At 50.7% G+C, this 10,311-nt stretch overlaps 1 protein-coding gene across 2 annotated transcripts; it reads right to left on the bottom strand.

The window, feature by feature from the left end:
- Positions 1 to 1,758: 1,758 nt before the first annotated feature.
- On the bottom strand, positions 1,759 to 10,073 carry LOC134471567 (T-cell-specific guanine nucleotide triphosphate-binding protein 2-like). 2 transcript variants are annotated; one of them, XM_063230540.1, is made up of 2 exons: positions 7,618 to 10,073; positions 1,759 to 4,174 (listed from the first exon to the last, which is right to left on the bottom strand). In XM_063230540.1, exon 2 carries the CDS (start codon positions 4,144 to 4,146, stop codon positions 3,256 to 3,258), a length of 891 nt encoding a protein of 296 aa, XP_063086610.1. In that variant the 5' UTR covers positions 4,147 to 4,174; positions 7,618 to 10,073; the 3' UTR covers positions 1,759 to 3,255. The 2 variants fall into 2 exon arrangements, with proteins under 2 accessions (XP_063086610.1, XP_063086609.1); XM_063230539.1 differs by having other exon boundaries at positions 1,759 to 4,255; positions 7,618 to 10,061.
- Positions 10,074 to 10,311: the final 238 nt, after the last annotated feature.

Below are 10,311 nucleotides of genomic sequence, written 5' to 3' on the forward strand. Positions count from 1 at the left end.
GGCTGGCCCGTTAGCACACTGCAGTCCATCCGTGAGTGTACTTTGGTTGCTCTGGGACCTTATTGAAGTTGTACTCTAGCAAGAAGAGGTTCGTTATATTTGTATTATACCAAAATACCTGTAATGTGGCCTACTGTTCTAGATGCGTGTTTCTTTTCCTTTGGGTCACCTAATTGCCATGTTAATAAATGCTGTCCTCTGTAAAGAATTGTAAAACCGGGCTGAGAATTTAGCTCAGCGGCATAAGCACCTGCCTTGCAAGCAGGCAGTCGTGAGTTGGATCCCTGGTACCGATAAAAAGGAAAAGGACAAAAAAAAAAAAAAAAGAATTGTAAAACCTCCTCTAACTGATATGTTAACCATTGTTGCCCTCTACAAATAACAGATGTGGTGCTAAAATAAGCTAGCAGGGGTTGTTAATTACTGCTAGACTGCTCTGTCCTCTCCTGAGGAAAACAAAGGTCTTCATCATTAACAGTTTTCCTGATAAATTGTGATATGTACTTAAAGGTGGCTAATGTAGAGGAGCAACACACACAGCTTTTGCAGTCTCCAGCTGCGCTGTGTCGCTGGGCTCAGGGTAAAATAAATCAGCGCTTGCCTCATTTTTGAACTCGAGTTTGGGGACTTGTTTGTGGATTACGAGAACTGACTCAGACAGCTTGGACGTTTCAACTGCAGCTGTGTCAGGCATGGGTCCTCTGATTGACCTTCTGCTCCTGGTCCCCTTCCCAGGTTGTCTCTGAGCCCTTCGGACACACCCACAGCAGTTTCGCACACTTCCGCTGTTGTATAACCCTGTGATTCAGATGTCCCTTTCTCTGTGCTGGCTGAACTGAGGTTTAAATCGCTGTCCAGACTAACAATGTCACGTGCTGTTCTAAGGCCCTGTGTAGATGCTGGAGTGTTCCCTGTTCCTGGGTTGTTTGTTCCTCTGGCTTCTCTAAATGCACAGATTAAAACAGGTTTTTAAAGAAAAAAGTCACGTATTTGTACATGTTTTCTCCTTAACCGCTTCTTACTTACTTTTCCTTTTTTATGTCTGCATCTTTGTTGTTTATGATGAAAGTCTTGCTACCAATGGTGTCATAGTTACTGCTTTTGCTTTGTGATAAAGTCACAGCATGCCACAGTCCAAGGAAAACAATGCCCTTACAACTAGCGTTGTTACTGTCCATAGAGCTATCAACAGAGGGTAGGACTTCTTTCATTTGTCTCTGTTCTATCAGTAGACACCAGAAGTTTACTGTCATCATAATATGTTTAAAAAGCTTAAAACAAATTTTCTTTAATCCAACAGACTGAGTTAAGTTTGTTTGATTTTGGTTTGAATTTCTATAAATACAGTTTTAAATTTTTATTATGTAGCTATATATATAAACACACACACACACACACACACACACACACACACACACACACTTTCGGTTTTTTTTTTTTTTTTTGGTAACGGGAATGGAATTCATGACCTTGTACTTGCCGGGCAGATACTTATACCACTGAGCTAAATCCCCAGGCCAACACACACATTTTCATGCTCACAAGATAAAATAATATGTATTCAATGATCTCCAGCTTTTTTCTCTGTCTCTCCACCCAGAAACACCTTTTTTCTAAAAATAATCATGTCTGGCTGGGTGTGGTGGCACAGGCCTGCAATCACAGCCTTGGGGTTGCTGAGGCTGGGGGGTGGCCATGACTTCAAGGCCAGCCTGGGCTACGTAGCAAGACCTTGTCTCAAAAACCCAAAATCCAGCAAAAGAAACAAAAAATGACATTTTATTTCAAAGTTGTTTCCATTCTTTAACCTACGTGCAAAATATGTTTCTGTTTTGAGCTTTCTTGAACCAGAAGCAACTTATCACAGTGTTTCTGGCACTGGGTACACTCTGGAATGGGTGGGCAGGATATCCCTACTTCCTGCCCTGGCTATTAAGGCTCCTGTTTTGGAGGAACCTGTTCAAGAACATTCGAGCTGTTTACAATCTTTCCCACGTCCCATTTCCAACAGCTGCATTCAGTAACCTTCAGCATTTAGCTATTTGCACTTCTCCAAATTTTGTGGCGTAGTGTTCAAAGTGGGCTCACTGGGTCAAACACATGTAGAGATTTCATGCAGACTGTTTAATTTCCCAAGCATGGTTTTTAATCATTTTTCTATTGGCAGCAGCTTAATATGTAAAATGCCATTTTCTACAATTTCACCCATAAATTAGATTTTGCAGTTTTCCCAACTACAATAGCTGAGAAGTTGGATCTTAGTGTAGTTTCTAATTTAACTTCTCTTAATAGGTGGACATGTTTTCATATATTTCAGAAATTTTAATGCCTCTTCTTTTTGTCCAGCTTAATTTTATTACTATGCTCTCCTCTCCGGTGTCTCACCCTCTGAAGTCCAGGGGGAACGTTCTGTGTTGAAGAGCGGGATCCCCGGCTGCAGTGCACACTCCTTGCAAGGCATTCCTGCCCGCTGTCCTCACAGGAGGGCCCTGGAGGAAAGTTTCACTGAGCTGCGGATTCTCTGCCTTATCTGGTCACACACAGTGCTCAGCTCACTGCCTTTCAGGTTTACCTGAAACTATAAACCCGGAGGGAACAAGAAGGACCGTAGTCAGCACTGACTGTCCTATAATGACAGGAATGAACACTTGTGGCAGAACACCAGGGACATTACAGACATGCAATGCACACTTCCCTGTAACGTATACTGGGCTGTGGCGGACCGCCCAGCAGTTCTTGGCTGCCGCGTCTTCGGTGAGCGGAGTCCCTGGTGTGGAAGAAGCAGGCTGCGGAGTCACAGTGAGATGTCCGCTCCTCTTGGCATAAGGCCAGCCTCCTGTACCATGCTCACCAGCAGGGGTCACATCTGAGCGCATCCAGCCTGGCCAGCTGCCTCAGGGGACCTCAGTAGCCACCCCAGTGCCCTGAGCCAGGAGAGCAGGAGGCTCAGGCCACCTCAGTTTCCCTCTTTCTGTAGCCCCGCAGAGCCAACAGAGGCACTGAAAAGGTCTTCTTTTGCAAGGAGAGCTTTCACATCACTTGCCACAATGTCCAGGAAATAATTTTGTAAATAAAATGTCTTTGTAAATTGAAGGCCGGTGGCAATGGGTCCTCCGGTGACTAAAAGAACCATCTCAACCATCTGCTTTGTCTTCTCCCAGAAGGACTCATCGCTCTCGGCTGACAGCAAGTCTGGAGACTGCAGGTTTGCCTTGAGGTCCTCCAGGGACACGTGCAAATCCTGGGCCATCTTTTCTAGGGATTCGTCATCCAGCCCAAGTGGGACCTGTACAGGCTCAGGGTGTCCTCCAGCTTCTTTCTTTCACTGTCACTGAAGAGGCCCACGAGAGGGACGGCGGCCCACGCTCCGGCCTTCAGGGCCTCCAGCCAGATCTTCTGCTTCAGGGAATCTCTCTTCCCATTGACAGCGGCTTCCGTAACGCTGGACAGGCGCTGCATGAAGGCGTGACGCTTGTGGGCAGGCAGGTCCCTCACGAGGGTGCTCTGCAACTCAGGGAAGTCGTAGGCACACACATCAAGGCTGGAGACCAAGAAGATCTTATCGGCTACCACCCTGGCCTCCTGCAACTGTGCCAGACCGCAATTTCGGATCTCTTGCAGGACCTTGTCCTTATCAAAGGTCAGTGGCCGCGCTTTTTGACAACTGACTAAAGCATTATCAATTTTCGTCTGAATAAAGTACACCTTCTTCTTCATTTGTGCAATAGCTTTAGCCAACTCTATATCGATGCATTTGAGGCGGGTAGCAAAGATGATAAAGAAGAGGTCGCACTCAGGAATTTCCTTCAGATACTCCTGCAGTGGGAAGTCAGGGCGCCCGAGGCTGGGCAGGTCCCACAGTGTCACCCCCGGGCACTTTGGAAGAGTGTACGCAGTTGCCTGCAGGGTTATCGCCACCGGCCCCGTGGGAGCCACACCTTCCTCTTCATCCCCCGTCCCCCGCAGGGCATTGATGAAAGTGGACATTCCTGCTCCACTCTCCCCTGTCACTGCGATGCTCAGGGGCTCATTCTCCATGTCTTCCAGGGCAGCTTTGATTGCAGAAGCCGCTTCCCGAAGGTTCCCCTGCTCCAGATGTGAGCGAATGAAACCCCAGGCTTGCTGTGAGGAGGTTTGGCTCTTCATCTTCAAATTTTTACAAACCGTGCAAAGGCTGTAACAAGCAGAAGTGGCGTCCTCTATGTAGACGGTATGCAGGAGGAGGACCTGGGGGTGCCAACCGCACTGGAGGGAGCTGCAGGGGAAGGTCAGGGGTTGGCACAGCAGGGAGGCCTCGGGCTTCCTCTTAGATCCCCACAGAGCCTCCCCCCAGCCCCTTCCCTGGGCCCCCAGGCCTGGCCTGCACCTCTGGGCCAGGTGCAGATTTGGCCCCGCCCCAGGCTCATTCAGGGCCTGGACTGCCCTGCTCCTTCAGGATCTCTTCACTAATTTCAAGGTCTGATGTCCTGTGGAAATATCTGTGTCTCCTACTAGTTATATTGTTTTAGCTGTTTTCGTTGTTAGGAAAATAACTGCATGCGGTGGCCATCTAAAAGGTAGCGGCTGAGCACCACGTCCCTCTGCTGTGTGAAGGTGACGCCTGGCTGCATGGCTGACCCTAAAGCTACAATGGTCACGCCAGTGTGGTGCTTGTGAAAGAACAGACAGGTACCGAGTGGAGCAAGGCACAGAATCAGCGTAACTCACAGGAGCGCAGTCAAGGGAGCTTAGACAAGAGGCGAAGGCAACCCAGAGGACCAAGGGTTCCCTCTGGAAGCAGCGCTGGCCCAGGCCGGCCCTGTGATCCGGAGCTCACACCCTTCACAGAACTGAACCTAAGTTGGGTATGGACCTAAATGTAACAGGCAAAACCACAGAAATCCAAGAAGGCAACAAGACAAAACCCGTAGGACCCAGGAGGAGGTGGGTAAAAAAAAAGAACAGAAAAGATAAACATGAAAAAATCAACAAGGTGCACTTCGTTAAAATTTAAGAGTTTTCACTGTGTAAGGCAGTAGCAAGGGAGCGAAGACAGTCTGCGGACTGGCCAAAAAGTGTCTGCAAACACCCACGTGTGGCAGTGCACATCTGTGATCCCAGTAGGCTGAGAGGCAGAGGCAGGAGGGCCACGATGCAGGACTAGCCTGGCACACTTAGCCGGGGCACAGCTCAGCGCAAAGGGACTGGAGCCAGCCGGGCCCGTGTTTCAAGAAAAACAGTTACAAGCGACCTGCAATAGTATAACTCAAACTGTGCAGCGGACTCTTAAAGCCGGACAATAAGAAAACAAACAACGCTATGAAAAAGGAGCCGAAACCTTAGCAGACCCCTCACCGAGAAGACACTGAGATGGACGCAGGCATGAGCTTCTAGAAAAGGCAACATTATGAAACATTTGAAAACTCAGGGATTGTCAGGGGCTGAAGGCTGGCATGCGAAGGCCCAGCACAAAGGACTTTAGACGAGAGACAGCTGGTGTGACCACACATTTGGCTCCGTATGTTTGTCCACCCGTCGGCAACTGGCTCCGAGAGCCAGTCTGAGCTCCCATTGGGCCGCTGAGGCTGCGTCATGGTGGGCCCCTCTGCTGTACTCCGGAGGAGGACGCGGACAGTGTCTCTGCAGAAGCCTCTGCAGAGTCTACAAATATTTTTTCTAAAATGAAAAGTATTCTAAACAATAGAGGTATGAACAGAAAGAAAGGAAAACATGGGGATTATTTGCTTGGGGTTTTCCAGGAGCCAGCCTGCCTCCTCTGGAGAGCCCTCACCAAAGGTAGCCAGGCAGAGAGGGAAGCTGCTGGGCCTGTCAGGGCAGAGGGAGTCACAGGAGAGGACAGGTGTGAGCAAAGGCTGCAGGAGGGGCTAGAAGGGGTCCTGCCACATGCAGCTAGCTAAGGAGGCCTTGTCACCTCCCCAGAGGCAGTGGCTTGTCCTGGTTCTACAGCCTGGGCCTGATAATGGAAGAATCATTCCTTTAAGACAATGTACCAAGAAAGATATGCCCAGGACTAAATATAATGAGCGAGGTACAAGACCTGCACCTCACAGAGAGCAAGCACAGAATTTTTAGGCCAGGACCTAAGAAACCTCAAGTCAAGTTGACATCCGGGCAGCACTCAGGCTGAAGTAGTGCCTCTGGCTGCAAGTCTGGGACTGGGCACGTCCTTCCAGGGCCTCCTGGAAGTCACCTGCTGCAGCCCAGAGGGCAGGAGTAGCAAGGACACTCCGAGAAATAACTGTTCTGGGCACGCATACAAGATCTGGTTTAGCGTCCGTGACCAGGGATGCAAGCTTACTCCGTGGAGGTGGAAGTGAGGAGGCCTGATGTCACCAGGCAGCAGGGATGCAGTAGCCACGAATGAGCCAACTGTCAGCGCTTCTGCCTACACATCGGGGGTCTCTCACGGAATGGGAGGGGAACTCTGAGTGCTGGCAGCTGCATGGCCAACACATTCTGGTGGGAAAGCAGCTCCCCGCCCCGCACCCTGCAGCTCCTCTGAAAACAGAATCCCAAAACACAGAGTCAGATAGCCGGACAGTTAGAGAGCAGTGTCCAGCCAGGGCCTCAGTGAGGACCGGGCTAGCGAGACCTCAGCCTCGGGGCATCACCTTGTGCATTTCTAGAGGTGTCAGGGTGGGGTCACCTCAGAGGGCTTGGAAGTGTCTGCTGAGACTGGTGCTGAGCACATAAGGGAGCGGGGACCAAGTGACAGGAATGGGAGAGAACAGGTGAGGACATACAAATCTGTGGCTTCAGCAAATTCCGACCACACAGAGCCACGCCTGATGTCCAAGTGCCACACAGAGCCATACGCTGTGCCTGGACCTCTGTTAAATGTTAGTTTCTGCTCCACAATTAAGGTGCCATAGCCAGGGCAAAGCACTCCCCAGGATTCCTGGGGCCTCGATGTAGAGCGGTTAGGAGTGTCAGCCGGGTGTGAGCAGGAGAGAAGTGGGAGGGAGGGAGGCACACCACAGTCAGCCTTGCTCAGGGAAACCTCAGCAGTGCGTGCACACGTGCACACAATTCCTCATCTCACCCTAGTGGCTGGACAGACGCTAATGATTTTCGCCTTCAGCTCAGGGCTCAAAGATACTGAGTGGTGGGAGGCAACCACAGACTGACCCTTAGTAAGTGTCTGGCCTGGGATTCAAGGCCAATCAGGCCTCCTGCAAGCTCAGAGCTCTTTGCAGAGGCACAGCACACAGACACACACACGATTTGGTGAGGACGGGAGTCCCCGAGGCCCAGAGTGAAGACGGCCGGGGTCTGCACCCCTCTGGTTGGAGGACAGCCCTTGTCTCCCAACGGGAAGTGTTCAGGTGCCTAGATGGCCGTGTGAGGCTGGAGTCTCAGTAGAGGACCCTTCTCACGGCCACTGCTGTTTGTCACGTGACCTTTCTGCAGTGCAAAGGGCAGCCTGACAGGCCTCTGGAAACATCCAAAGTATTAAAACTCTCGGCTTGGTTCATGGCTGTTCCCCTCCCCCCCTCCTCACCCTTCTGAGTTCATAACGCCTGGAAGCAAGAGTCCAGGTTCTCCCCTCTTCAGACTTACTGATCTCCACTTCTATTTTTAAAGCATGTATTAATTCCAAAATATTTTCTCACTCACCAGGTCCTTGGAGAAAACAGGTTTGTGGTGTCAGAGTGGAGCTCTTCTGTATATCCCCTAGAAGAGCTGAATGTGCGGGGTGTGGTGAAGCCCTGCTGCCCACACCTGTCCTCCCTGGGCAGTGCAGGTCAGGGCCAGGCTCAGCACACAGGAAAACTGCACCTTGAGTGAGGAGCAGAGGACTGAAACCTCCCCAGGCTCTTCCCTCCTCAGGCAGGAATCTGAGCAGCAGCAGGGAAGGGAGGAGCCCAGAGCTCAGGGCCCTGACCCTGCAGGGACAGGAAAGTGACACTGAAGGTGCTCTTCCCGGAAGCAGGGCCACTGCCAGGCAGGGGAAGTGAGAGGCACCCTGGTCATTGTTTCTCATTGCTTTTCGGGGACTGGGGAGGACTGCTGTGTGGGGAGAGAACAGGGCGTCCCAGGGCCTGGGCACAGGTCACCATGAGCAGACTCCAGCTTTGGCCAGGCAGGAGCTGAGCCAGACTCACAGAAGGGGGCTGAGCCCTGGGCTGACACCACTCAGGGCCTCCCTGTGAGCTCCCACAGACCAGACTCCATGGCAGTGAGGCCCAGGCAGCAGCAGGTGTGGGCCATGTCCCTGTCCCTGGCAGAGAGTTGGCACTGGAGTTTCCTGTTCAAGGACTGTCTCTGTTAACCTACTGTAGACTCCCAGCAGAACTTGGGACTCTAGGCAGGAACAGATAAACAAGGGGCTCAAATCCAAACGTGCATTAGAAGAACTCACAGAAAGCAAGAGGCTGCTGTGTTTGCCCAGAGAGGGCTCATAGGGGCAGGGTCTGGGGGCACAGAGCTCCACAGCCTCTCCCATGGGTGCAGACTTGTTGGCCCACAACCTATGGATGCATTCATAACTCACAGAGTCTTAGGGGCCTTGGCATCCAGGGACTCTGCTGGGTCTCATTTAGGGTCTCACTGGGTGCCACCATTGGTTACCTCACTGGCCATGGGATTCATGTCAGTCTCTGTCCCCTGTCCAATGCAGAGATGAACCTGATGACTTTATATTAAGTGAAGGGAGCCTCACGTGAAAAGAAAATATTTCATGGTGTCATTTACGGGTGGAATCTGAAACAAGAGTCAAACTGAGAGATAAACAAAGTGAACACAGACATTCTGAGGGTGGCCCAGCCAGAGGACGGTGGGTCCATGCTCTGTGCCCCTTAGTTATATCCCAGGGGATGGCCTGGCTGAAGGACAGTGGATCTCTGCACTCCTCCATTACATCCTGGAGGGTGACCCAGCTGGGAGACAGGAGTCCGTGTTCTGCTCCCCTCCATCCCATCCCACAGGGAGGCCTGGCTGGAAGGCAGTGAGTTTGCAATCTGAGCCTCATCTGTTGCATCCCAGAGGGGAGGCCATTTGCAAGAGTGTAAGACTGATGGGAACCCCAGGACCCAGGACCACAGCCTGGCACAGAATGCACACACACCTCTGGAGGACAAGTGATGAGAGAAGCCAGTAATGTGGAATCAGCAGTGAGGAGGCAGCAGTTGGGCTCTGGAGACCTCTACCAATGGACACCAGTCCCAGCCCCACATCCAGAGGCTGAGATCAGCTCCACACCCAGCACATCTCCGGAATGTAACGTGGACATCGCTTCAGAACAGTAAACACCAGAAGAAGAAACTGAGCACAGATGCCCCTGTGAGCCTGCCAGCCACCAACGGGGCCCAGTACCAGCACTGGCTGGGAGAACAAGCTGGCCAGCTTGTGCATGCCAGCTGACATTAAGGGAGCCTCAGTGTAGCTGTCTATGTATGGGGAAGCCGGGGCCTCCCTGGGAACCTAGGTAAGGAGAAACCCAGCTGCATCGCCCACCCTTCTGCACTGTGGATGACAGCCAACGTGGGGAGCCTGAGACCCACAACTGCTTCATCAGCAGGAACTCAGGAAAATGCCAAGACGAAAGAGCAAAAGGAGGTCTCAGACCTCCGAGCCTCAGAGAACAATTCCATGAGACACAGACACAGAAGAAGCTGAAAGTCACACTCCTGTAATTTCTGAAGAGATGGCAACTGAAATAAAGAACAATTTCATGAGGCTCTGAATGTAATCAGAAAAATAACATCTCAGGTAAATCAACAAATGGCAAGCACAGTGAAGGAAATGCTGGGCACATCTAAAGAAGACCTAGATAACAAGAGGAGCCCTGGAAAGTGATGGAAACCTTGAATGAACAACATTGGAAAGGAATTACAGTGCGGGAAACAGAGTCACAGAGACATCCAGGAAATTAAAACTTCCATTAACAGCTGGCTAAAATGCCTGAAAGAAACTGAAGAGAGACTTTCAGATCTTGAAGACAGGATGGCAGCTGGTGATCACAAAAGAAAGATCTCTTAAAAATCCCAAGGAACCTGCAAATAACAATTCAACGGCTGCAAGATGATAGAAAGAAAAATATTTTATGAAGGGTAGGTGTCGGCAAAAAAGCAGTCAATATAAATGACATTAAAAGACTATTTACGGAAGTAATGCAGAAAACTTGTAATGCATGGGGAAAGGATCTGACACGCAGCTAAGTAAGCCACGTAGAACTCCAACTAGCCATAACCAAAATAAATCTACAACCAGACATAAAACAGGTGGACAGGTGAGGGCAGGTGTGGGCAGCAGGGCTTCACCACACCCAGCACATTCAGCTCTTCCAGTGGATATATACAAGAGCTCAAC

This window comes from Cavia porcellus, unplaced genomic scaffold, assembly GCF_034190915.1.
Source record: "Cavia porcellus strain 051 isolate PalLab524CR breed Dunkin Hartley unplaced genomic scaffold, mCavPor4.1 scaffold_19, whole genome shotgun sequence".
In the NCBI taxonomy this organism is placed as follows: domain Eukaryota; kingdom Metazoa; phylum Chordata; class Mammalia; order Rodentia; family Caviidae; genus Cavia; species Cavia porcellus.

Excerpts from the sequence above, each read along its gene's own strand:
- LOC134471567 (XM_063230540.1), bottom strand. The coding sequence starts at position 4,146 with ATGAAGAGCCAAACCTCCTCACAGCAAGCCTGGGGTTTCATTCGCTCA.